We start from the raw sequence: 27,654 nt of genomic DNA on the forward strand, positions 1-27,654 counted from the left end.
TCGTTTCAACTCATGTGTATAAAACGTTTCAACTCATGTATTTACTATTTTAGCACTTCGACTCATCACGGCTACATGCTTACACTCACGAGTGAGTAAAATGACCGAACCTAAACTGATACGTTTATGCCGGGTTTTTTAATGACTCCGAAATGAGTCGTTAAACGAGCTGAATCCTAATATCGACTCATTCACTCTGAGTTATCTCACTAAAACGAGTTGTTATTCTCATCTCTAGTGTGTGTAGTCGACCAATACGTTTATCTTCGAATTTGCGATGTTTTTCTGCGATGTCTTCCATATCGTACGCATTAAGCAGTGGTCTCAGGAAAACATTCTCAACAGCGAACAACAAAATGTGTTCGACGGTTGTTAATTAATTTATAAGTAAAAAAATCGCATTTTTGTGATATTTCTCATCTTCTCCAGAACAAGCAACTTACAAATATTTTAAGCAAGTCGATTGGAATAATTTATCTTTAAAAATCACGACACAACTCGAGGTAGTAAAAACAATGTGCATGTGTTTTCTCCTCAATGTGTTTTCTACTGTGGACCGCTTTGTTTATCTTTTACACACACAGCATCCGGAGGGAAACGATAAGAAGGTGCGCAAGAGCAAACGTTAATGTAAGCACAAAAATCATCCATATGCGAAACAAATGTTTATGCCATGTTGGAAGAAAAAAAACATGTGTGCGTTTCATTCTGCCTCCAGCAATCTGACCGGAGAACGTTCCTTTTGCGGGCAGTGGACGTTGTGGCGTGCTACGTTCAAGTTTCCCTTACGGAATAATCAATAAAATCTTAAGCTTCAGGCACCGGTAAATATTAGCTCAAGTAACTGATCTTGCCAAGATGTCGATCGCCGTGCGTTGGGCAAAGCGTCGCGTATTCGTCGCGGTAACGATCGTGATCGTTCTGTATTACTTCCTGTCCTCATCTTACCAAAAGTACCACATCAGCACCATTATCCCAAATACAAAACCGGAAGACGTGTGGGAGTTTGTAGCCGACTTTAGTCGGATGAAAAAACTAAATCCAACCATGTAAGTGCCAATGGGATACGATCGACACTTCGGAATAATCCTCCCGGTTGGAATTAATAGCCAAAGATGTGGTTTTGTTTTCTAGATTAAACTTTCGTGTGCTAGCCGAGCAAGGGAACTTTGAGCACTGGAGGTATACGGTCGAGTACGACGAACGGTTATCACACTGGCCGCACACGTTTAACACAGCCATCGGACATTACTCCGTGCGCAAACGGACAGAATCGGAAGGTGGACAATATTCGGTTGCTTCCACACATCGAACGTGCTTTCTGTTGGGTTTGTTTTGCGGTAAGTAGAGATATTTTTTTCTTAAATGAAGGGAAATTTTAGTCACCGGTTCCATTGTCTCTCGTTCCATGCGTTCCAGTAAACTCAAAAGGTGAGTTTAAGATGTCACGCGTCCACCAGGAGGATACATACTGTGAGGAAACGGTGCAATACCAGTGTCCGTTCTTCTTCGGTCGATTCTGTCGGCGAGAGGTCGAATTTCAACGACAAGCCATTATGGAGAACTTGAAGCAACAGTTTAAGCCGAAAGTGTTCGGACATTAATTGCATTTAAAAATATTACACAATAAAAGCGAGAGTGTGAGAAGTAGTACTATTTGTAGCGTAAATTCATTGTATTATTATTGAACCTTTCGATACGAAGGAAGATTACTTTACTAAAACTAAACTATAACGTATACGAATACATTGTTTTGGGGGAAATTTATAGTGGTACTCCAACGAAGCCAAATAAAACCTATTTTGTTGCTTATTTAATAAACATGGAACATATGTAAAAATATATCTATACACTTACTCTTTTTGAATTTCATTTGTTTGTCTACAAACTTCCTTCATTATGTGTCTCAATTCTAAATCTTACAAAACAAATAGGGTGTAATTTAAAAAAAACTATTTAAAATCTATACCAGAGCAGTTGAACAGAGCAGAGAAGTTCTATACACACATTCAAAAAATACCTAAAATCCCATAAGTATGATTCTAATATTATTTTCAAACATTAAAGTAAATGAACTGAAACAGCTAGCAAAACGTATTTTAAAATTGTTCATGTGTCGGAAATTAATTGCATAGAGTAATTGGTCTGCCTTTAGCGATCATCTTCTCGATCCTCTTCGCTGACTGGGACGGCCCCGTTTCGTATCATCAACAATTTGAAACAGCTCATCCAGCTTGCGTCGTCTTTTAGCGTCCCGCACAATGGGAGTCATTCCTTTGGGTACGGTGTGTCTACTACTGCCTCCACTACTACCTTCCCGCCTATTCGGCGAATGTCTACTGGTGCTGGGTGTGTTCTTTCCACTGGCAGGTGAAACAGATGCAGTACGAAGGCTTTTGCCCAACCATCCACGACCGGGAGAAAGACCCTGATGTAAGGGACCGCTCGGTGGTGTCGTTTGACCCATAACGGCCTGATTCTGGACGTCCGATTTCGGTGTACTAGGATATTCCTCCGCAAGATCTATAATACGCTCGACCGTTTCGTTCACAAACTGAACATCCTCGTCGGTTGAATCGTCTAGTGTAACCAGCTTTAGGGAAGCATTACCATTCGCTTCCCCCTGCACTGCGATACGGCTGGGAAAGGCATTATTTTTCGTAATTTCAAACACATTATCCACGTTCTCGGCGGTGACCAACGATTCGGCAAACATATCCACCGATGAAACGTTACCCGCTTCCGGTTGCGATGTGGTGGAATTTGTCAGCGCACCAAACATTAGCTTCGTTATCGGTGTGCTGAAGGATGGTTGTCTGTGGGGTGCTATGCTGGGCGATGACATTCTCTCCTCGATCGTATCGATCGGTCCAACTGTACGAGAGGACTCCAACAGTTCCATCAGCGAAATGTCATCCTCCGTATCGGAGGGGCAGGAATTTAATGATTTGGTATCGTGATCCGAATCGTCAAACAGTGGAGGTGACTTTGTACGCAGCGGTGAATCCGAAGAGCTGATCACAATTTCTGTCCCCGTTGCAGGTGGCTGTCCGTTCGGTATGCTTTCCACGCTTAGTGACGAGCTGGACGATTTTAGCTGACCCTGGCTTCGAAGAAACTTTTCGATCGGAAATCGATAGCGCTCGGTGGCGAGTGTTAGCTGAGACGGTTGGGACGAGGAGTACCCGTTGCTGAATATTTCCTGACCGAACTGCATGTAACCCTCGGAGTCGGGAGCTGTTTCGGGAATAGTTGTACCGGTTTCGGGAATAGAATTGTTATCCGACTGTGTGTCCGATTCGACACGTAACACCGGCATAAGTTCCGTGTTCGTTTCGTTCGGTTCAAACAATGGTTCGCTATCGATGCAGTGCAGTGGAACCGCTTGAATGGGATGATCCGGAGAGTTTTGCTTCGTTTGTTGCACCAGTCCGCAACGAACTGGCGAATGTGTTGCATCACCGTTCTCTCTAGCTTGATTCCGCTCCATTGCTTCCGGTGTCATTGTTTCGCTCGATGTTTCCTCACCGTTCGATTGCGTGGTATTGCTGCAGTCTTCCGAAGCTTCCGGCTGGAGTGTTACATTAACTGAAGTTTCAATACCATTCGCTGTACACCATGCGTGAAAACTTTCCAAAAACAGTTTCCTTTCGATGAGAGGAAGCGTTTGACGATAACTTTTAACGTACCGTCGTAGGATAAATCGTCTCGTCAGTAGATACAGCTTTAAGCTACCTTTTTTTGACCGTCGCTTATGTTGCTGCTCGATCACCGTGCGAAGATGAGTTGGATCACGAGGATAACAAAAATCTAACCGCTTTATCAACACATCCAACCGATCGAGCAAATCAACGGAGCTCACAAAGAGGTACCGTTTCACCGCAAGTGAACGAAGCGTTTCCAGCTGCTTTTCGTTCATAAATTCCCGGGTTTCGTCTACCACCACGTACTGCCAATCGGTACCCCGTAGTGTCGATTGTTCTTCGCTTACATCTACGTACGATTTCAGGTACACTTTGGTGCGTAAGGATGGTGCCAACGCATCCAGATGGTACGTCCAGTGGTGCAGTCGTTCACGGTTTGGGCACAAGATTAGCGAACGATCGTCGCCTACAACCAGAGACGATAGGAATGCCACCATCTGATAACACTTACCCAGGCCTGATTCATCGTTCAAGAAAATTCCGGTATACTGCAATAAAAGCGACAACAACAGCGGATGAATCATTTGCACCGAGGGCAATCGAAAGCGAAGAAAGTCTCATTTCACTTACCTCACGCAGTTGAGTGTACAGAAATCGAACCGCTTCGAGTTGATGGATGGCAAGTTTGGACACTAGCTCCTGGTGTACACGATACTTACGCGAACCGTCCAGATACAGATGTCCGGTCGGCAGGGAACGTAGAACCATTGAACGGTTGCTTTATTAGCTCCACCAGAGCCACCGATCCGTTGGTAGAACGAGAATTCACTGCATGGTGAAGTGTTCGCCTGGGAGTCATTTAATGCACCTTTGGCTCTTTAATCCTTTCCATTTAAACGCGGGAAACCTTTGTCCTGGACAGCTGTTTTGCGTCCATTGTTTATGTTTACAATTACAAACAGCACACGGTTTCGCTGCGTAATTTGACGTTTCAAATCGAGCAGCATGTCCGAGACATATGATTCGAGCAGCATGTTCGAGTTTTTATCTGCTGAAATTAAAAGAAATTTAGAACGGAAAAATATGTTTTAAAATTGTAAACAATTAGTACATTATTGTGCACTTGATATCCAAAAACTATTTTCTCTTGTTAGTTTTTGTGGTAGGGAAAATATTAAAAACAATGTAATGTTCGACGCCTTTGCCAAATAAAATTCGAGTAGCCTATTAGCCAAGACACACTGCGGAGCATATTTTTGGGCCGATTTTAGCTAAGACACTGACCATGCTTTATTTAGCCGCTCGTAATACGATCTGCTAACTTCCGTTGATGACTTCTCATTCTTTCGCCTGTGTAATCGATTGATTCACGTGTTTATCAAATACTTTGGTTAGTTTATTAGTTGAATGAAATATACGCATTCGTTGGTTGTTTAAAATATGAAGAAAAATAAATTAGTCAGTCAGTTTGAACACGTTCCATCATCTATCCTGCCATTGAGGTATGGAAGAGAAGAATACGGGATTATTTAGTTACATGAACCAACTCGGCGCGTTTACGTTCGAGCTGAAGCTGGTGATACTTTAGATCAGCCTGAGTTGTGTTCCAGGCCAGGTACATGTATACACTCCAAACGAGGGCGAGCAGGAAGCGATCAACCGTCATGCCATTGGTGAACCACAGCACTACAGAGAGCGCAACGAAGGAAGGATGACGATAGCGCTTGTAGTAGTCTTGCAGATCACGCGACTTGTACGACATTGGAGGGGCCAGATCGTTGATGTCGTAGTAAACGTGCTTCAATCCCATCAGTTCCGGTAAATCAACCATCAGTGTACCGCCGTACACAACAATCCAGCACAGCACGTGCGATCCTACCATCAGCCACCAAAGCGTCTTGTTTTCTTCGACATCGAAAAACCAAAGCCGATACTGTGTCGGTGAAGATTTCCAGTTCTTTAACAGCAGCTAAAAGGGCAATACAATGTTATTTGGCCAGTTGACTTATTTTCGTACCATAATCATAGAAAACTCACCAATAAACAGTATGACGAAGCGATGTTATAAAGACTCCGTTCGGCCAGCTCGAGTCCAATCGCTTTCCAGACCCGTTGCACTACCTCAGCCCGCATGGCACTGTGCTGCAGCACGAACAGCACTACCCAAATCGTGTTGAAAAACAATGGAAACAGGGCTGCCCGTAATTCGCTGCGATTCATCGGAAAGCCTTGGGTCGACGGCTGAGCAGGGTTGGGCGTTGCCAAGAAAATGCCCAGCTTTCCCACGGAGTAAAACACTGACATAAAGGAAAGTATCGACAGCACGGAGCAAACAAGTTGCTTAAATGATAACATTTTCTTTCCTTGGATATGTACGCAACGTTAAAGCACTGGTTTTTGTTCTTAATAATGAAACTATTGTTTTGTTTACCCACAGCGGACGACACTTTTTCTTCTTCTTTTTCGTGTCAATAAAGCCGAGAATGAAGAAACGAAGGGTTGATATAAACCTACAGTATTTGCCAGCAACTGACAGCATGCCCAAGTACCAAATTTTAATGGGGAAATTTGTTTAACGGTTTGAAGATTTCAAAATAAAATTAGTTGGAATTTTCAGTTTTTTTTTATTAAAAATTTTAAATTCCCAAAGAAATACGTTATGTTCCATGATAAACCGGTTTTCTTTTATTCAATGATTGCCTTGTTATTTTATATTAAAACTATGCTTTCCATTAAGTGTTGATCGTTTATATTCAACAATTACAAACAATCGAAGAGATTGTAATGAAAGTAGACTGTTGATACAGCACATTACATTTGCAGACCTGCAACAAACATGTAAGAATTTTTAAAATCAATAAAATAGAAAACAAATCTGTTTCATCGTATTAGGAAATTTACAAATTAAGGAAGGAACCTGTGTTGCTGGTGTATCAATTTTCTTCCATTATTGTTTTGCTTGAGTTGCTAATGCTAGCAGACGTTCAAAGAGATCACGAATATGGAGCATCAATAATGAAAATTATATTCCGAATTGTAAAATGTATTGCTTCTACTAATTTGACTGAATGCGGGGTTATTTAAAGAACCTCAAAATTAAACTCTTATTAACGAATTAATATAAATCAAAGTTTTAAACCCATAGGAAGAAAAACTAAACGGTTCTACAAAATAAAAACGATGAAAAGTTCAAAAATATCACCTGACCATTATGTATCCAGTGACTTCTCACTGTGCATTTTCCCCTTCATGTCAAAACTCACAGGATTTCCCCTTCCTTCCCCTTTATTCGGTACAAATCAGCTACACACACAACCGCACGCCAGCAACACGTCAAAAGCGTTTTTCTCCTGTTTCCACGAGATTTAGCTTTTTTGTTTGGATTTTTTTGTTTCTTCGACCGCTTGATTGGAGTTTGATTTTAACCATCGCTGACCGGGAAGATCTAACGGTCAAACGTGTGATAAGCGAAATCTGCACCAGTACTGCACAACCCGCCCACCGGCGGCCGGTTTTCGCATGGTGCCGATACGTACAACCCAAACAAAGGATTCCTTTACGTGCGAACAGCAGCGCCTGTGGGACTGTGGCTGCTGGGAGGAGAGTAAGGGAAAGGACGTGTGCGTCCATCTGCTGGTAGGATAACGGTCGGATCGGCAGAGTGAACACTGACTGACGCGGCAACGCTACGGCGTGCAAGTAAACACAAACGATAAGGATTCGGCAAGCGCTACCAGGAAACATTGTTCGATGGAAACAAGCAACTACGAGGAGCTTGGAGTGATTGGCACAGGTATGGCGTCAAAGGAGATTGTGACTTCCGGCAGCGCTAATAGCGAAAAGGATAATTAACTGTTTTACCGTCTTCCGTAGGGGCCTATGGTACCGTTTACAGGGCACGGGATCTGAAGAATTCCGGCACGATCGTCGCACTGAAGAAGGTCCGTGTTGCGCTGACCGAGGATGGCGTCCCGATGTCAACGCTACGGGAAATTTTTATGCTCAAACAGCTCGACACATTCGGGCATCCGAATGTTGTAAAGTAAGTATCCATTTCCCTGTACTCCTAGATCCAGTCCCCAACAGGTGGTTGTTGTGGAATGGTCGGGCTGTTGTTCATGGTGCATGTCCTTACGAAATGTGTAACTTAACTGGTACTTCCTTCTATGCGCAGACTCCTGGATGTGTGTCAAGGACAGCGCCTAGAGCGCGAAGGACAGCTGGTACTGTTCCTGGTGTTTGAGCATCTCGATCACGACCTGGATGAGTATATAAAGCGTTTGCCTCCGAAAGGCATGTCACCGAGCACTATTCAGGTACGTTCAGTACTGTTTACATAACTGGGAAAACTAGCGTTAAATATTCCAAAATTTGTAAATTTGCAATATTAAACATATCTCGATCACTTGACAACAAGCTAAAAGTGAGGGTCCATCATATATGGGGGGGACGGAAGTGAAATGGGCAAGATTTCAACGAAAGCGAAAAGACGAACGTCCCAATTCTCCAGCGTTCGTAATTCTTCCTGGAGGCATTCTTCGGATGCATGCTATTGAGTGCATGTATCGTCACTTATTTAAAGAAATCAATGCTTAATTACAAACTGCGAAAAGATTTAAATTGATGTATAATGTTAATATTTAAAAGAAAAATATCATCACTAAAGGATCGCAAGACTTTTCGTTTTTTGAAGACCTTCAAGAATTCGCTTCTATCTAATTTTCCTCACTTATTTGATGATCTCACGCGATCTTGATGAGTTTAATGCAAGTTAGTTGGATAGACAACCTATTCCTTTTCTTCGGATAGAAATTACACCTTTTGTTTGAGAATTCTCCGTAAAGTTTTGGAAATGTAAGTTCATCAGAAAAATATGGAGCGTTTTGTACGACTCTACATGTCAAACTGTTTCAGATGTTGAACTTTATTTTCAATTCTTTAGCTGACATCCGTATGCCACCAAGGATATTCGCCACCGCATTTTACTAAAGTGCGATCGGTTGTATCTTTTGTTTAACGCGAAAGGACTTTCAGCGATTCTTGGGTGGCAATCTTGCGAACCATCTTCTACAAATCGGTGCAAATATTTGGCGTAGACATGCTTGAACAGTGTCCTTTGTAAGAGAATTTTTTTTAATAAATCCTACTACCAAGCGGCTAATTAAGATCTTTCAAGTATGGTCAAATCTTGCACAAACCTTCACAGACTCAAAGGTTTAGCTTTTCGCGACAGATACCTGCAGTTCAATTGGACAACTTAAAGAACATTTGTCACCGAACCTATTTTGCCCAAGGACAGTGAAACAACAGCTTAAGAGGAAATTAAGAACCATTTAGGCCGAATATCTTAAAGTCTAAGAATAAATTGATAAGTTTACGTGACCTTTTGAAACCTTAATTTATTTTAACTAAAACTATTCTAAAATTATGCATTAAATTGCAACAACGTATAATATGTTATTCTTCCATTTCTATCTGTAGCGACTGTCCTGTGAAATGCTTACCGGTATCGACTTCCTGCACTCACACCGCATCATCCACCGCGATTTGAAGCCACAGAATCTCCTCATCTCAAGCGACGGTCACCTAAAGCTGGCCGACTTTGGTCTAGCAAAAACGTACGATTTTGAGATGAAGCTAACGACGGTAGTGGTAACGTTGTGGTACCGTGCACCGGAGGTGCTGCTGGGCGAAGCGTACAACAGCTCGGTGGACATCTGGAGTGCGGGATGCATCATTGCGGAAATGTTCCAGCGGCAAGCCTTATTCCCCGGGACGGCCGAAGGCAATCAGCTGGAGAAAATATTCGAGTAAGTTGACGCATAGACATACACAGTTACGGAATGCTTATGAACGTGTGTGGCTTTCTTCATTTCCGTTCTACCTAGATTAACCGGCCGTCCAACGGAAGCTCAATGGCCGAAAGGGATCTCGATCGTGCGGGAAAACTTTCGCTCCACAAGGCGACGGGAACCGCGCGAATTTTGCCCGAAGCTGTGCGATAATGCGAACGATCTCCTTAAAAGCATGCTCGCCTTTAACCGGCATGAACGTCCGTCCGCGCGACAGTGCCTTAATCATGCCTACTTCACACAGGAACCGATGCCGACGTAAAAAAAATAATGCACACGGAACGAAACGGAAACAAAGCAAACGGAAACTGGAAACGAAAGCAGTCACAAAAATGTCATGCGCGAGGGAGAGAAGAGTAAGAATAAGGTAAGGATAATTGTAGTGAAGCAGAAAAAAGAAACGATCCGACAGAAAGATCACAACTTCAGCCCGTAAGCATTCATACCTACCTATCTAGAACTAGCGACTAGAGTAACCGACTGCCAACGAAATTTGATACTGCTGCACGAGATCTTATGATATAATATTTGGTATTTCCCCTGCTACAACGTCACAGCCATGAATTTTTCTAATTGTTTTGTTTTTGCCCGATATTTTTAGTATGTAAGATGTAAAAAAAAGAAGCAAGACACAAGCTAAAACCGTATCACACAGCCCACTCTCGCGGACTGGTTAGTAGCAAGGTTTTGTTCTTTTGTGTTCGATTTCCAACTGAAAACAAAAAACACCCGATGGATTTCAAATATTAGCTTACCTTGTACTATTGTTTAAATTGTGTTTCAATACATTACGCGTAGAGTGTAAGAACGTATACAAAAAAGTGAATTTTATCAGTTAGTTTAATAAAACTCAAATGCAAACTTTAAATTCTTTGCGTAAGTTGGTGTTACAGAGAAATATTAAAGCAGCTCTCCTTTGTCGAATGTTTCACTTTCTTCCCAGCAAAAAGAAGAAAAAAACGGAACTCACGCATGGCTCGATAGTGTTTGAACAGATATCCTTTTTGTTTTTATTCATACATTTTGATAATACTCGAAAATACTGATTTCACAGTCGCTTGGTACATATGATTCCCTTTTTTCTGTTTTGTCACACACACACACACTTTTACACTTACATACTGATCGTGAATCCGTTTTGTTTTGTGCACTTTTAAATTGTCCATCAGTTTTTAGTTGTTGGTGGCATCTACGGGTTTTTTCACCTCTTTGTTCACTTGCGCGCCACCCATTTCCTGGTCACATGGAACATAATTTTTGGAGACTTTTCCTTTCTGTTTTTATGTTTTGTTTGTTTGTTTGGTTGTCAATACAAATATTATAAGTCTTATATGTTTTGAATGCGATTTTGCTGTTATTATTAGCTGTTTCTTTATAGTGTTGGACTTGATCGTAGGAATGATTGATTCATTGATACGGGCACATACTCTCTCATTACTCCATTTGCTAGAGATACCCGCACCATGTCGCATGTATGTGTGTGTTGTATATATATAAATGTATATAGTTTATGGTAGTTGTACAACATTTAGTTAAATTCTTTGATTTCCAACAATTAAAATTCGGCATTCCAGCATAGGAAAAACGTATTAGCTAAAAGAGTAAAAACACAATTCCGTTCCGCTTCTTTCATTCGCACAAAACGCACGTACGTACTCTACAGACTGGGTTTATTTTTTTTAACGCAGCCTTCGATCGAGCTACTACCACCATACCACGGTTATCACGGGAGTTAGATGTTTTTTTTTTGTTTTTTGGTTGTTGGTACAAAATGGTGTACAGAAAAATATACATATATCAGTATATGTGTGGCCGCGTATAGTTTAGCGTTAAACAATATTTCTTTGGTTTTTGTCTGTGTGTTTTTGTTTACTGCAGTAGTACATAAAGTATTCCGGATTCTTGACTTCCACAGTATTATTCCACGTCTCTTGCAGTAGTTGTGTTGTGGCCTTATTGCACAACCAGCACACATGGGGCCACAGACAGCAAAATGGGATTAAAACATTCTAGACTATTTTGCGATTTCTGTTTTCTTTGGCTTTATCTCCTCTTTTTCACTTTCTTTATCTATCTTTCTTCTTCCTTTCTTTATCGCCTTTAATGATCCTTTCTGATGTTACATTCACATCTTCCACACATTACTACTAATCGATTGTTATCGTTTAATCGGTTTTATTTTGATTTTTATCTAATTCCCACACGGTAATCGTATTTGAGGGGCGAGTAAAATAGTTGTACTGTTTTGTAAGGATGCTTTTGTTAGTTTGTTTTTGTTTTGTTGTGATGATGAAACGCTTCAAATCTTTGTCCCTTAGTTAGTTTAGTGTGCTGTAAAAAGAAGTCTGACATTTCAACTCAATGCGGAAAGATGTTGTTTGTATGCTGCAAGCATTTTCTACGTGATCTAACGTGTATGTGTGTGTGCTCTTCTAAAACGTAGAATATCCTTTTCTTTGCGCTGATCGTGATCGTGCGTTTTATGCTACTATATAGAACATTAGTCCGATGAGTGTGTGTTTTTCTTTACAAAATGGCGCGCGCTTGATGTGTCAAGCTCGATCAAACTCGATCGATGAAACGGAGCCCGCGTTGGTGGAAGGGAAAGGATGGGAGAATTATGTGTTAGTGCTAGTTTAGGAAGGTTTTTGCGTGTTTGTTTTTTTAGATTCACTAGAAAAAGGCTGCTCTAAATAGATAGGGTGGTATATTATGATATCCTAAAAGGTGAGTGTATATAAGGTTGCATTCGTTTTGTTTAAAGGAGTTTAGCTCTATCGTTTGTCACATTATCATATTAGAGTTTGAGTGCTTTTTTTATGATAGCTTTACAGGAGGCAACCTGCCGTAGTAATTTCCATTACAAAAATGATCTTGTTGCGCACACAACAACGACCAAACAGGAGAACCAAAAAGAAAAGTTCGCAATGTGAAATTAATGTCACCTTTATGTTAGTCACTTTCGTGGTTTCGTTACAATATTCTTTATCCTCAGTTCGGAAAGTACCAGAAGCAAGCTGTTTTAGAAAAGTTTAGGTATATAAAGATCAGATAAAAAAAAGAATCACTCGCTATAAAAAATAGAGCAGCTTGTTTGCTTCCTGCAGAGGTGTTCCATAAATGTTCCTTTCACTATCGAGGATCATATTAAACGTTTAGGTAGGTACATCAAGAAACGAAACACCCTATCAGTTTGCTTTTGTTTGTTTTGTTGTGTAGAGTGGTTTTTTTTGTCTCTCTGATTTTTGTTCGATTGATGATATTATGACTGGGATACGTAGGATGCATTCATCACACATCACACATACACATCCATTCACGTTTTCCTTTGGTTAGTTTAAAGCTTGGCCATTGTAGAAAATACATGCGGAGGGCGCTAATCTGTACAAGTTTTTGTTTGTTTTTTGTTGTTGCTGCCACTATCCTGTCTTGCGTGTGCAAGAAACTGTCCCCAACCACAGAGGATAGTACACGAAGTCGAACTAGCACGATCCTTTTTTTTGCAATATGCCATTGAAGCGACTACTAAACTGATCCGTTTCGCTAAAACTACTAGTTGATTAGCACATCTAAGCTCGACATTTACCATTTACACTAGTAAGTTTACTGTAGTAGAGTTTACTGTATTTTGAAAATTTACTGTTTTCTGTATGCTTTTTGGGTTGGGGGTGTACGGTGCAAATCGTGACGCAGTTGAAGGTTGAGTGCTGAGAAACGAGAGATGGATTATTGGGTTCTACAGCATGTTCCAGCTATTTATGTGCTCTATGTGTTATTTGTTAATATTTCTACACAGTGATGAAAACACACGCATTAACACGCAATTCAGCAATACACAATTCCATTACGTGTACAGTCGGTTATTAGTGGACCGATGATAAATGTGTGTGTGTCTTAAACCCTTCTTTTTTGAGGGAGTATTTTTTGTTCACAATAGGAAAAATTGGTCTAGAGCGAAGTGTGCCGTGTGTACACAAAAGGTTGTTGTAGCGAATGAGAGGAAGGGACAGATGATGCGCCGGTTCGTTACACCCAAAGCAAACATGTGGCGCAATGATTTTGTTTTGTTTTTTTTTTTGCTTTAAAGTTTAACGCTATCATGTTGCTTCGGTTCCTTCCGGTTTCGGCGACTTCCTAGAGTCATTTATTCATTCATAAGAAAATATCTGCAGTTTGTGAAAATTTACAGCTTAAAAGTTAATCGTCCGCAATGGATGTTTGTTTTTTTTTCGTTTCTCGTTGGTCATTTACTCGATGCTATAGCTGATGTTTCTCGTGCATACATAATATTACCACGTTCGTACTGCTGTTACCAATCATCAAGGTGCTCTCACACAACCCGTACGCTCGATCTCGATCGTTCACAAATTACGTTCGTCTTTACGGTTAGTAACCATACTCTTCCGTACCGACGGTGAAGTAGTTCATTGTAGAAGACAGATCATTACACTGTATAGTTCCTTACAAAGGTTTTTTTTTTAAATTGTATATAGATTTCTACAACCCTCTCTTGCTTACTTCCCACATCGATGGTCTATCAAATACGTTCCCTATAATTGATTGATACGTGTCCCAATCGATGGTTTACTTGTTCGATACCGAAAGCTAGCTGTACTGGTTCGCACTTTTTTTTAAAACTACCCCACATCCTTATGTTTCGAGGCATTTATGTATGTTGTTAGCCACTTTTTCATTCAATCCCATCAGCAGCTCAGAAAGAAAGCTTCAGGAAATCGGTTGCATAAAGTTGTGTCCTCAGCCCTTCTCGCCTAAGATTACATGTTTTTAGTACTACGTTTTTCCCGCAGTTGTACGTTATATCGTTAAAAATACATTTTTCCCTAGTAGTGTCATTAGTGGTAGGTTAATATTTAGTTTTACGGGTACGGAATACCTGTACCGATCACCCAAAAGTACACTGATTTACGAGAGACACAGCGTGTCACACTACTTTGTAGCAAAGATTGAGTTGATCGACATCTATATTTGTTGACTTTGAGTGAACGTCAATGGTAAATGCATTGTTGAAGGATGTCCTTAGCAGGATTCTAATGGCTCTATATACGCTTCACCGGTACGCCCTACAGAGGTGGTATATACATCTAAACTACGATCAGCATTCTACGGTACACAAGTATGCTTTGTAAGGGTTTGTTTTAGAAGGCAATGGTTGGCTATATAAAACACAAGGAACACGATGCGAACGATGAGTAATTTAAAATGCTGCATAAAGTCTTACAAGAGTTTTGCCAGCTGTTTTGTTTGGTGCAATCTAACATGTATAAGGATAATATAAACTCTACCATGCGTAAATGTTGCGATCTATCATACCATCACTATCCATTTTATGTTTTTTTTTGTTTTTTTGCTAGAATGATGCTCTGCATCAATGTTTGGTTTCCTGCGTGTGTTTGTGTTTATGGGTTTTTTGAGCTCGAGATACCTTGGTAAGCTTGTTCAGCTGGTCCGAAGGCCCTTTTTTGTGTGGGGAATTAGGAACAACGTTCCATCTTCTTTAAACTATCGGTACCCAATAGTTACATCTTTTTAGGAGATGTCCTTAGTCTGTTATGTCGTCCATTTTACTTCCATTCCGGGGTTCACATGTTGCACATTCACTTTTCTTCATAATTTGCATTTTAACCAACAACACGAGCCTTCTGCTTGCGTAGAAAATCCATCGAATTTTTGTCATTAACGCGTCCTTCAAGAATTTGCAATATTGGATGATCTAAAATGGTACAAAATACAGTAGTAAATGAGTATGTTCTGTACGGAGTTACCTCCGCAAACGCTTACTTTTATCTTTCATTTCAAGCAGCGGTAGATCAATCTGTGCCAAACCGTTAAAGTTGTCGATGTTGAAATTAGTGGCCACACCCGGGATGTTGTTCAGTGCAAGGAATGCTTCGCCCGCGAAATCGTTTGCCGTTAGTACATCGTGATCCATCACAGTGAATACGATCATGGCCGATTCTACCTGGCACTGTTCTTGGGTGACGGAAAACTCGAAACACTCATCAAACACCGGATTGAGCGTTTTCTGTGAAAGAAGAGCGTTAAAGAATGATACAAATGTTAATACATACGGTTAACATCAATACGTTGTAGAACGTGTACTAAAATGTGTACTTTTAGTGATCAATATTGTCGATCGTAAAATTTACACGATCGGTTTATGATAAAACCCAAACAAAATTATCAATTTATTTTTTAAGCCTTTCTGGCAACACTGGCCGGTAGCTGTCAGCTGTTAATATAAACAAACAATGCTCTCTCGTGAACAGCTGATCTTGCACTAAAGTTTGTTAAATTTTAAAACGATGAATTTCGCTCTACAGTTTCGCTTATCACAGCAAGAATCGTGGCAATTAGTTGATATATGTTTCAGTTCTTCGTACCTTATGCACATTCGTCTGCTGTTCGGAGCAGTGTGAAAACACCCTCCGGGGCAACAGTTCGATGATCACGAACGGATCGCTGAAACCATTTGGATCGAGAGGAATCACATCCTTGGCGTGTAGAATTTCCACACACAGTGAATCGTGGTTAAGGTACGCCTTTACCGACAGTGATCCGAGCGAGGTTTGACCGATCGTATTGAGCTGCTCCTGTAGTCGTTGCATGTAGAACAGATCGATCAGATGATCCGTGTCGGTTTTGTGGTACTGCAAGCGCTGTTCCACCCGCCAGAAGGTGTCACTGTGCAAAATCTCCGGCGGCAAACCAAGACCCTCGGCGTTGAAGAATTCGCCCAGTAGCTGAAGCGCCCCGTACATGCGATCGTGGAAATTGGTGGGTTTTTCACCTTCGCCGCCCGCATCCATCTGTTTGGCGAATTCCGTCAGCACGCTGTTCCAGATGAGAGTCATGGCACGGTAAAAGTTTTGCGAGAGTAGCGTTACATTGAGCGTCGCCAGATGGGAATCGAGATACTCTAGCAGCGGCATTACCGCTTGATTGGCCGGTAACGAATCCGGCGACCATGCGAGATGGAACACGGATTTCTGAAGCGGACCCTGCATTGAGGCAGTTAGTTTGGTGAGCACTCGGTCTGCCTTGGCCTCCAGCTGGGCGATCGTATTATCCAGCAAGGTTTCAGCGTTTTCTGGCAGCTGATGCGTTTCTGGATGGAATTCCGCAAGTCCACGCCTCACATACTCCAGATTGTTGACGATCACGCACAGTTCGTCCGTTGAGCGGGGTTGCTGTTGGGCTTGCTTGTCGTAATATCCCGTCCCACCATCGGCAAGTCCTTGGTGAATCAGGTCCGAGTAAACGTTCGCCGTCGTGCAGACCAGATCAATGATAAGCGTTTCGTAATGCGCCCCGGAACTGTGATCAGGCCAGGCAAGATTTTTCCAAAACTCGCGTATCTGATAAAAGCAGGATGCCGTATCGATGGACGACGTGCTGTGCCTTACGATGCGTTCCCCTTCGCACACTTGATCGACGCTAACGGCCGCCTTAATGCGTTGAATTGCCTTCGTTTTGCTGACGGAAATCCATCGCTGTACGGCGGGTTCGAACCACTCGTGGAAATTCTGCAGCCCGAGCGGTTTCTCTGGCGGTTGTGGCGTTACGGAGAGATGAGATTTCATGTTGTGAAACTCCTGCAGCGCAAAGTAGATCTCAAACGGTGCAGTATCGGGTTCCCGATCGTGGTCCAGAATCGTCCAGTGATTAACTATCGTACCGGGCAGCTGACCACACTCAATCCGATTAGTTACTTCCTCAGCGAGCTAAAAAGAATAAATATATGGGAAATGGTTACAAATCTCCTCAACAATCTCAAATCGATATCACTAACCAATGAATCAAACTGTTTGTAAACAATGCTAAAATACTGTATGCCGTTGGTCGAATCGAATAGTCCATGGTAGTAGGTAATGCCCAGCTGCAGGTCCGCTATCAGAATCGTCGTGTAATGTACCAATGGGTTGGGCGATCGTTGCGATTCACGTAGCTGCGCCTGTGACCAAGTGATGGAGCCCTTCCGCAGTGCACCAACGATCTCGCCCCGTACACCTTTGCTGAATGGGCTTACCTGCCGGAAGGCTCGCATCGAACCGAGCAGCCCGAGGCAACGGAGCAGATACTCTAACCGGACAAGCGATGGCGGATGAAGTGCTGGGAATATTTCCCGATGTCGTCGCATCTGGCAGAGCGACCGTTCGACGAAACCGTTCAACGAATCGGCCAACCATTGCTCCAGTTCCCGCGTCAAGGGTTCGTTGTTGTAGTTGTTGATCCACAGCTTGTCCACCTCGATCAGCTGCCGGTGGACGAACTTTGTGTCTAGTGGCTTTTTGCGATTGATTCTTATGATAGCTACCAATCTGTGTGCCGTACGAGATGGAGAAAAAAATGGGAAAAAATTCTTTAGAAACTGGAAACTTCTGAAAAATCTTAAGCAATTGAATTCGAGCTAAGGCTAAGGCTTGACTGACTATGATTAGCATTTTTAAACAGAAAAGAACCAGCAGACGAATTATCTTACTTTGCTAAAGAAATTTGTAGATCCGATAGATCACTTTGCACAGCCATCTGGTGAAGGATGGTTAGCGACGGTCCGGCCAGCTCGCCAGTCCACTTCCAGGCCGGATCGAAGGCGTTCAGCTCGTGCATCATGAAGATTGTCTGCAGTCGTTCGAACTTTTTTACCTCGAGCGTGTTGTCCTCCTCGGACGTGCCGCGGTCCTCCCGCGTCGATAGCCACATCTTCAACCGTATGCGGCCCTGCACGGAGCTGCGTGAGCTGCGTGCCTCCAGCTTGAACCAACCCTCCAAGCCAGTTGAAGGAATATCCTGTCGGTAGGAGAGAGAGAAGTGAAAGCCTCATTCTAATTGGGTTCTATCTCTTGGTGCAATCCATCAAAGGAGTAACACTTACACAGACTGGAATATTGATAGAACCGAGGAAATCGTCCTGCGAGCCTTGACGGGCCGACTGGCACACCTGTTTGAAAAATCTACCTAAACCCCTAACGCCCCTCACTTCGTTCAGTCGCGATACAGCGTCTAGCACGCTGCTCTCGTCGTCGTGGTCCCAAATGTCCAGATGTAGCTGATCCGAATGTATATCGTCGATATCACTGGCATTAGCGGAGGGGGACAGAGCGGTTAGTGACGCTTATCTTCTGATCCTCACCGTTGTATCATACTTACAATTTAAACTTTTCATTCCACTTCGGGCACAGTGTGTGCGGCTTGACGGAGGTCGCACGGATGAATTTAGCCGGAACCGGACCGACCGAGTCCCGCTGTTGGCGACCATCTTTGCGCTTGAAGCTTAACCGAAAGCTGTGATGTTTGCGCAGTTTCCCATGCTCGGGCGAATCGAGACTGTCCATGCCGGTGTCGGAAAGGGTGCGCGGTGTCATCGGTGGTTGGGGCGACGGAGGCGGTGGTGTACCGGAGGGTTGTATGCCGAGCATACAATAGGGATCACTGAAACCTGTAGAAACAATAACGGGAGCAAAAGAGAAGGAAAAAAAAGAAACATAAGAACCAGATGGTGGGATGATTTACGATGATTTATAAATGTTCAATAATTCGGTATGTTTTTGAAGGCAAAAAAACACGACACTCGTGATGAAGAACCATTAATTTATCGCTAGTCGGCACAGAACGTTAATAAGTATGGAAATTCACTACCTTCCGTACTCGGTAACAGATGTAACGTGCAAGGGAAAGTTAGCCGAAGGTTCACCAAAAGTTGCCGGTTCCGTAACTGCGCAATCCATTTATCACTATTCTTTACGGGAGGCCGTACGGAGGCCCACCCTGGGCCTGGGCTACAAAATCTCCAAACTTCTTACGGGACAAAATCCTTTGCCGTTTTGGGGTTTTGCTAAACAGCAAATGTGTTGTCTTGCTTTCTTTTAAGTGCGTGACGTTTCAATTACGTAGATGACGATCGGTGCGGTGTCACCAGTAAAGCCGGCTTCTTGAAAAGCCGAAAAAAGCGCCAGAGCGTTGCTTGAGATGAGAATATGCAAATTTGTATTTTCATCACATAAACAATAGCGACCGTCTCTATCCGCTTCTTACAAAAGCAGGTCTTGTGTTTCTTTGTTGTTGTTGAACGGTGACATTGGACAGACGTTTTGGGCCCCAAAAGTAACAAACAGCCTCATGCCGGTCGTGTCGGGTTGGCGTTTTTGGTAAATCATTAAAATTTATCACCTTGAGGAAGGTTTCATGCACAATCGACCGAAGTGTGCTGGGTAGATGTACAGTTGGTAGTATAATTATACAAACGCAAAAATTTTTAGAAACAAGAATATAAAGGATATTAAAGATGAAATTGAAAAGGACACGAAAATGCAACATATGTTGTAACAAATCCTAACTATGTTTAATTAATTTTAATTACTTGTCAGGAATCATCAAGACATTGAAAAAAATATTCTAAATTACAACTACAAATATTAAGGCCTTTAAAGTTATTTCTATGTTTTAAAGTTTTTTTGTAATTATATTCCACGAATTAATATTAATTCCCGAGCTGATAAAAAAGTAAGTTTAAGTGTTCGTTAACTATTACTATAATTATGTTACACACTGTCAACAAAAAAAGGCAGGTGCCACAATTCGGATGTACCTTAATCCGTTCCCCTAGAATAATACGGCGGCATGGCGAAGAAACGCGTTGATGATGTTCGGATAAAATAAATGGTTGGTTTTCTTGGCAAGAAGGAAATTGGAATTATAATTAGCGTTTAGCATGAGTTGTTTTGTATCACGGGCTGTGCACTGTATTGTAACTTATTGCTTGATAAAGTGGCAAAAAGGAGTAAATTTATCCAACTTTAGATAATTTATCCCAACTTTGGAGAGGGAAATGATGCGGGAAGATATTATTATGGTTCACAAACAATAGGATAAAGTTAGAATGGGCCGTTCGGTATGCTGGTATCAATCCCGCACAGAGCTAATCTAAAATTGCCAGCCCTTCCGTATGTCCTTAGTATTGACAATATTGATGCAGCCCATCATGCTCTCCAATCAACCGATATTGGTCCCTGAGCACATGGCGAACTGCAACCAGCTACCGAGCTACCAACCACACACACCCGTACATTGTTCGCGTACAGCACGTTCCGGTTATTAATTATACCGTGGCATACATACATATATTCGTCCACGTCGTACCATTACAGGCGACATTCGGTTTTACCTCGACCGCAGCCCAAAAACTGGACGAGCATGGAGGACATGGTGCGCCATGAAATAATAGCACCGAGTAAGTTACACGGCAAATGCTTTCCTGACAAAGCCTCTGCCCCAAAAGGTTTGCTAAAAGGCTTTTTTGGAACAGTGGAACATCTTTCCATTCCAATTATGCTGCTGCCAGGGAATACGACCTCCAACCGGGGAGACCGGGGAGAATTGGGATGAAATAAACGGTGCTCCATTCCGGTGCGCAAGGCGCAACACTGGAGCGTTTATGATACGCTGCATGAAAGTGCCTATCGATGATTAACTTGAAGTGCTCGTGCGCTTGGGTTCTTGGGCAACGATGATAAACAAACCCGCTAGAGAGACCACCACGGCAAAGGGCGATGTGCCGCTGGTAGCTTTAGCTGTGTAGAGAGTGAGTGCTTTCGCTTTATCAGATTCACCAGGTAGGAAAGGTGTAGAACATGGTGCGACGCGAACATCCTGATTCAGCCCAGTATCAATAGAATGACTTTACTTTGGTTCAATGAGCTTTCGAGGTGCTGAAATAATGGAGATGTGGATTGTGGCAAAACGCGGAAAAACGCAAGGCATGTTGAAAGCGTTGTAAGAGAGGAAGGGCCTGATTGTATTGTAAACGTCAATCTACGGACAATCGCTTTCTGCTGCTTCTCAGTTACACTCCGTTACAGGCCGCTTGTTCTTTGACTATTTCATCTGCTGTTGCTGTAACGGTGGTTTGTTTAGTCTCTGCTGATGATTGGTGCGCGTGCCTTTACTGTACTTTCGCGTTCGCGCGATAGCTGCTGTTGGTGGCAAAAATGGTGACAGAACACAGGTGTGTGAGCGGGGTGTGAGATAAGTAAGCAAATGTTGCCAGAACAATGAACAACGGCGTAGAATGCTGCAGAAGAATGCTGTAATGGGTGAAGCCGAATGAGATGAGTTTTTGGTGCGGGTGAGAAGTTTGTTGCCCGTTTGTAAACGGTTTTTGTTTTCGTATTTTACAGATTGAGTGACACCGTTTCCTATTATGTTTACGTCTTGACGTGACATTATCTCGTTGTCGCTATTATGCTTTACTTCAATAGTTTGCACATTTGTTGATGTAAATGGAACATGAAATCAATTGTTTTGCATGTGCGTTTTTGGGACGGTTCAGACGATTGTTTAAGGGTTTGTTTTGCAGCATTGTTGTACAGCACTAATTTTTATTTATTTTTTATATAAAACAATACTTAATTCTTTATTTCCTCTTCTTACATGCTATTTCCTGTCCGGCTGCGTATAGTTCAATTATAGTTCTCCTTGTATTTTTACATTAATATTTGTTTCAGAGTTTGTTTTCGTGATTCGTAGTGCGAATCTATTTCGTTGTTGTAAATACTTGGAACGTAATTGCTAAATATCGATAGTAAAGTTATTCGTTTGTTCCTGCATATAAATCTAAGTTCTGGCTTAACGAGGTCGTTGAAGGATGGCATTTTGATTTGTAGTTCTCTTACTATTTCGCAAAAATGTTTCCATTGTTTTCTGGTATCAATGTAATCTTTGATTTTGTGCTCAAGAGTTTCTACTACTCTGCATTTTTCACAGTTAGAGACTCTACTGAATTATAATTTGACTAACGTTTGTTTTTTTTTTTTTATTCATAAAGAACGGCCTGGCCGTATTGCTAACTAACGTTTGTTGATGGAAATAAAAGAAGAAAGTATATAGATGGATACAAATGTCCAACTAAATTAAAACGAATTTATAAAGATAAGCATTTGTTCGTGAATTGTTCCATGTAACAAAACGGTATAACATAAAGTTAATATAAAATTTAAGTATATGTACAGTCATTTAAAATTGCATCTTAAATAATGCTATTATATTTTTAGGACATTTTTAATTAAAACTTATTTGTTGCTCTTTACGCATTATCTTTCAGTACAGTTACCTTAGATCTTTGTTAGATGTTGAAAAAAATTTCTGTTCGATCATTCTTCCACCGATCTATTGGAGTGGTTTAAATAATATTCTTCCTCTTCAAGTCAAAATGAACTTTGATCCGTCATAATCTTCAATGCCTTTTATCCTGACTACTTACAACAATTTGCTCTTGTCACTTCAACCATTATAATCGTATCGATAAATATATGGACAAAAAAAGCAGCACGAAAGCATTAAATCATCCAACACTTCGAAGGTCAACCAAATAGAAGCACTTGCTTGGTCATGTTATCGACCTTTTTGTGTGTGTGTGTATATGTGGGCTAGTAGATATGTCTAAAAACCAATCTTCCCGTTCAACGATGTGAAATGAAATATGCTACTTTCCCGGGAAAGCACCCCGGAAGTGAGAACCTTTAGCGATTATCGTAAAACGGAGATAAAGAGGAACAAAAGGATCAACCAAAAAAAACCGGAAATTTCTCTTTATAAACCATTCTGAAGCCACTCTTCTGTTAATTGTGGTTACCAGCAGATAGGTGAAAAGTTTACCTTTGAAGATCAGAGACATAACACACAAAAAAGACAAAGAAGAGAGAAAAAAGGCGACAAGACACAAGTCAATCTGATTCAACGTTAAATGATGGTCAGTAAAATGGGGAAATTCTTGGTAAAAATTATTTTCTGTATCAATCTTTTTTCTCCCACAGGAAGCAAGATATTTTTGTGCATCACCACCGCCATTGCGGTGCGCCATACGGAATGGTGTGAGGGATCATTCAACTATTACGTAACGAAGAAATTGAGACGCTAGAATCATTTCCCCTGTAATAATTACATAATAACTTGGTCTCCAGACCGCCATTTTGGTGTCGGTCAACTATTATATATTATAAACGCTGGTGGCATTAAATCCCATCTGGATCGAGCTTATTGATAGTTGATGAATATTTTTTGCTCAATAATCAAAAAGTACTAGGCGTCTCCATTCTAAAATTATCATTTGCACTATTAACGTTCCAGCTTAAATACAAACTTTTAATGATTTTAGATAAGTATTTCAATCTTTATGAACATTGTATAAAAAACTAGGCATAAACTGTGCATATTTATGGTTGTTGAATATATTTAGCTCAATAATAAAAAAAATACCAGGCGTCTCCATTAAAAAATTAGTATGTTTACTATTTATTTTTTTTCTTCAATTCTACATATTTTTATAAAACATGTTATGTTTGAAGATAAGTATTTCAATGTTTATGAAAACTTTATTTAAAAAAAGCTGGCTCAAGCTGAGCATATTTAAAGCTGTTGAATAATTTTTGCTCACTAATCCACAAGTACCAGGCGTCTCCATTAAAATTTTTGTATTTTTACTATTTACTTCTCAGCTTAAATATAACATATTTAGATAAAACATGTTTTCCAGACTATCATTATTATGGGGTATCATAATTATGGAACGAAACAGTAGTCGTGTCCGAGTCGGGATAATGTTTTTTTTTATATCTTAAGACCGTATTTAGGTAAATCATGAGAAGAATGGCGTAAACCAACTCATTGCTCCTTCTTTCCTTAATCTAATTGACATAATGAAACTGAACTATGTTCTTGATGTCGGATATTCAGGATGGTTTATAGGTCTTGGTGCTGCGTTACGTAAGAGTTGTATGATCCCTAAGGTCAGATATTCTTTTTTTCTCCGGTCATTTCGGACGATTCCATCATCAAAAGGCTGAATTTTCACATTGACTGACCTCTTATGGTGTCGTGGTGATTTCGGGAATGGCAACCCCCCACGTAGTGTGATAGTGTAAAAAGCTATTACATCGTATTGTCATATTATAATAAAAGGAGGAAAAGCTTTCATTCCCACTGCGAATGGTTTGGATTCGTTTCTTTACTGTTTGTGTTATGTACACATCAAATTTATGGTTTTATTTAACTATGTGCAAAGTCCAACAATCGGTTTTACGATTGAAGAAAAGTTGTCAGTAGTGTTCCATGCAGCGTGAACGTATTTTTCCGTTAGGTAATTCCTCGTTTTTGCATTATAACCGCAACTGGTTAATGAGCACCAATCCCGTTTAACCGTGATAAATGTGGTAGTGATGTAATAACACGAGAAGGAAAAAAACCTCCACTTTCCGGTTGCGTGTGTTGACATGACATGGGAAAAAGGAACGTTTCCGAAAGGAACGCAACAAACAATCAAAGGGCAGTGAAAATGATTAAATGAAAGAGTTTTGAGTTTGCGTGTGTAAGGATTTACTTACGCGTCACGTGTTTTTGTTTTCCTCTCTCTCTCCAGTTTTCACCCACCAGATCCATGGATGGAAAGGGTGGACCAATTTCAACAATCGTGTATGATGTTTCATTTCCCATTCTTTACATTCAAATTCGTGCGTATCTTTACTGCGTGTGTGCACTCGACTCTCGTCAACTTGCCATCATGGCAAAGTGTAAGAGCTGTTTGCCATTGCTTCCTTCCCTCTGTTCAACCGGAATCGTTTGAAAGCAGTTCCCTAATCCATCGCAAATGGATTGTGGTAAGCGGTTTATGTTGAGGATGATGCCTAAAATTGCTTTTCGATTTGGTTTTTTTTGTTTTGTTGTTGTCCCCCGTTTGGTGGTGAAATGTGCTTTGAATTTTTCGGGTGCTTCTCCGAACACATTCCGGACTAATGTGTGTGTGTGTGTGCTTCTGTTGTTTAGTTTTTGGGGTGCAGGCCGATGTACGGATTTTGATTGTCGGCAGTCAACAACATTACGGTCAACATTTGCCTTTGCTTTATGGTTGCGGTACACTTTGCGACTAACGAAGTTATGAACACTAAATGCGATAAACGGGATAATGGGTATGAGGTGTCTCTGATTTTGGAGAGGTTTTTTCCTGTTGCAGAGGAATTTTGCAGCAGATAAGCTTCCGCAGCGCAAATATACTACCCTTTTTAAACAGGGAGGAAATGGATGGTAGGGTTTGCTATTGTTTGTCCGGTATATCATAAACATGGGGATGATTGGTTTATAAAAGGCATGTCTAAATCGATAACATTGATATTTTATGCATTCTACATCGTTTATGCGCATCCCATCAAAGAATATGATCATGGGACAAAAAGAGTTCTCCTCGTGTACGGTTAAATGAAAAAAAAAAACATATAAAAAAAAATATTATGCTAAAGGATATTAAAAGTCACACAAATATTTTCTATTCTATTAAAAAAAACCACACCCTAAACCCCTTGCTTATAAAAGGGAAAACCAGATTTCCTCGAAGGTAGTAATAAGAGTGTTATATTCATTTTTAGCGCATTGTATCTCTATAGTGGAAAAGCGAGATATTTTCATTCGAGGTACCTTTTCTCTGAAGTCACCAGCTCAGAAGGTCACCGCACCTACACGGTGAAGTTATGTACCGTTAAATGGTTAACTACGGTCAGTGTCTGAGTATGTGTGTGAGTATATATATGTACACAGGACAGCTGGGTTTCCCTTTGCCGCTAACGAGCTGCATCAAAGCGCACAAATTGATCTGATCCGGCGTATTAAGGGATGTAATTAAAAGTAGCAGCTGTCTTTCGACGAAGTGCCGATGGCAGCGTTGGTATTACGGATTGGTTCGGAAGTACGGTCCGTGAAAAGTCCTTCACCATGCAGGGTACAATATTACGTGCAAACGGTGAGGCAACATCCGACAATGTTTGCAGTGACTTCAGCTGTAGCCCTCGCTTGCTATATATCCTGTTTCCCTTATTTAATTTCTTTCTTTTTTTCATTTCGGGAAAGCTAATTATGAACCCGACACGGAATTGCAGAAAATTGATCTCGTTAATGATTGACATTGAAAGTGTGTCACTATCGTCCATGGTGAATATTGAATGATATTGGAAAGAATTTATTAAAAATATTCGATCTCATAGCCCTTCATGTAATGCCATTGCCATAATGAAGAAGTTACATTTTTCTTTTCTTTTTATCAATTTTGTTCAGAAAACATATTATTTACACAATGTTATTAACAAGCGCAAATGTGTTTGGTCAGCTTGTAGTGTACATAGCGCCATCTGTGTGTCAACACAGATCTCAAACGCAGATAAAACGCAGATCAAAAACGCAGATTAAAAACGCAGTTCTAACGTAGAACAAACGCACACTTATACATTGATCAGGTACAGGCTAGATAGGGAAAGATAGGTTAGCAGATCGGGCGCGCCGATCTGCTGAAGCACTTACGTTATACACCTGGAACAGTGCACAAGTGATAATTAAATAAAGTATTGAGTATCGACACGAAAGCAACAAGTGGTGACCCCGACGTGATACTCATCGCCCCCCGTATGAACGAGTGCGTTATCCTATCCAGTGCGTAAGAGGCTGGATTGATCGCGACGTTGTGTGTAGTGCGTGAGAACAGCAGTGTGAAACCGTATTTGATCGCATGCATCAGAAGAGCACAACATATACCCGTATGCACAAGCATTAAAGCAGGGTAGCGTAACGTCGAACGCAAAATTCCGGCTAAGTGAGCGTTCAGGGGCAAGTGTGTGAAAGGTGGTGTAACGTGAGTGTAATGTGAAAGCCGTGGGACACAAAATTCGTCTGACCATTCCGTGGGACACAAAATTCGTCGGACCACGCGAACCGGCTATCGAAAAATACGTCGGACGGACGTTACCACGTGGATCGACCATCGAAAAATACGTCGGACGGACGTTACCACGTGGATCGACCATCGAAAAATACGTCGGACGGACGTTACCACGTGGATCGACCATCGCAAAATACGTCGGACGGACGTTACCACGCGGATCGGCCATCGCAAAATACGTCGGACGGACGTTACCACGCGAATCAGCCCTCGAAAAATACGTCGGACGGACGTTACCACGCGGATCGGCCATCGCAAAATACGTCGGACGGACGTTACCACGCGGATCGGCCATCGCAAAATACGTCGGACGGACGTTACCACGCGGATCGGCCATCGCAAAATACGTCGGACGGACGTTACCACGCGGATCGGCCATCGAAAAATA

General features: G+C 41.4%; 5 protein-coding genes across 9 annotated transcripts in view; 2 read left to right on the plus strand and 3 right to left on the minus strand.

The window, feature by feature from the left end:
- Positions 1 to 535: 535 nt before the first annotated feature.
- LOC125768027 (uncharacterized) lies at positions 536 to 1,669 on the plus strand. Its single transcript, XM_049435134.1, has 4 exons — positions 536 to 630; positions 719 to 1,049; positions 1,135 to 1,340; positions 1,420 to 1,669. The coding sequence occupies exons 2-4, from the start codon at positions 859 to 861 to the stop codon at positions 1,602 to 1,604; spliced, it is 582 nt and encodes a 193-aa protein (XP_049291091.1). The 5' UTR covers positions 536 to 630; positions 719 to 858; the 3' UTR covers positions 1,605 to 1,669.
- Positions 1,642 to 4,631, minus strand: LOC125768006 (protein suppressor of underreplication). The gene is made up of 2 exons (XM_049435098.1): positions 4,275 to 4,631; positions 1,642 to 4,192 (listed from the first exon to the last, which is right to left on the minus strand). Exons 1-2 carry the CDS (start codon positions 4,410 to 4,412, stop codon positions 2,159 to 2,161), a joined length of 2,172 nt encoding a protein of 723 aa, XP_049291055.1. The 5' UTR covers positions 4,413 to 4,631; the 3' UTR covers positions 1,642 to 2,158.
- Positions 4,632 to 5,018: 387 nt separating this feature from the next.
- LOC125768023 (nurim homolog) lies at positions 5,019 to 6,365 on the minus strand. The gene is made up of 2 exons (XM_049435130.1): positions 5,682 to 6,365; positions 5,019 to 5,613 (listed from the first exon to the last, which is right to left on the minus strand). Exons 1-2 carry the CDS (start codon positions 5,997 to 5,999, stop codon positions 5,170 to 5,172), a joined length of 762 nt encoding a protein of 253 aa, XP_049291087.1. The 5' UTR covers positions 6,000 to 6,365; the 3' UTR covers positions 5,019 to 5,169.
- Positions 6,366 to 6,829: 464 nt separating this feature from the next.
- LOC125768019 (cyclin-dependent kinase 6) lies at positions 6,830 to 10,364 on the plus strand. Its single transcript, XM_049435126.1, has 5 exons — positions 6,830 to 7,437; positions 7,518 to 7,686; positions 7,819 to 7,960; positions 9,126 to 9,454; positions 9,533 to 10,364. The coding sequence occupies exons 1-5, from the start codon at positions 7,395 to 7,397 to the stop codon at positions 9,756 to 9,758; spliced, it is 909 nt and encodes a 302-aa protein (XP_049291083.1). The 5' UTR covers positions 6,830 to 7,394; the 3' UTR covers positions 9,759 to 10,364.
- Positions 10,365 to 10,473: 109 nt separating this feature from the next.
- LOC125768001 (BAI1-associated protein 3) overlaps positions 10,474 to 27,654 on the minus strand; it is a 66,945-nt gene continuing 49,764 nt past the window's right edge. For all 5 annotated transcript variants that reach the window (XM_049435087.1, XM_049435086.1, XM_049435085.1 and 2 more), the window contains 7 exons: positions 18,665 to 18,953; positions 18,390 to 18,591; positions 17,997 to 18,304; positions 17,307 to 17,835; positions 15,898 to 17,238; positions 15,296 to 15,539; positions 10,474 to 15,227 (listed from right to left, as the gene is read on the minus strand). In XM_049435087.1, the coding sequence (XP_049291044.1) occupies positions 15,136 to 15,227; positions 15,296 to 15,539; positions 15,898 to 17,238; positions 17,307 to 17,835; positions 17,997 to 18,304; positions 18,390 to 18,591; positions 18,665 to 18,953 (3,005 nt within the window). In that variant the 3' untranslated portion in view covers positions 10,474 to 15,135. The remainder of the gene's footprint in view (positions 15,228 to 15,295; positions 15,540 to 15,897; positions 17,239 to 17,306; positions 17,836 to 17,996; positions 18,305 to 18,389; positions 18,592 to 18,664; positions 18,954 to 27,654) is intronic.

The sequence above is a fragment of the Anopheles funestus genome, chromosome 3RL (assembly GCF_943734845.2).
Source record: "Anopheles funestus chromosome 3RL, idAnoFuneDA-416_04, whole genome shotgun sequence".
Taxonomy (NCBI): Eukaryota; Metazoa; Arthropoda; class Insecta; order Diptera; family Culicidae; genus Anopheles; species Anopheles funestus.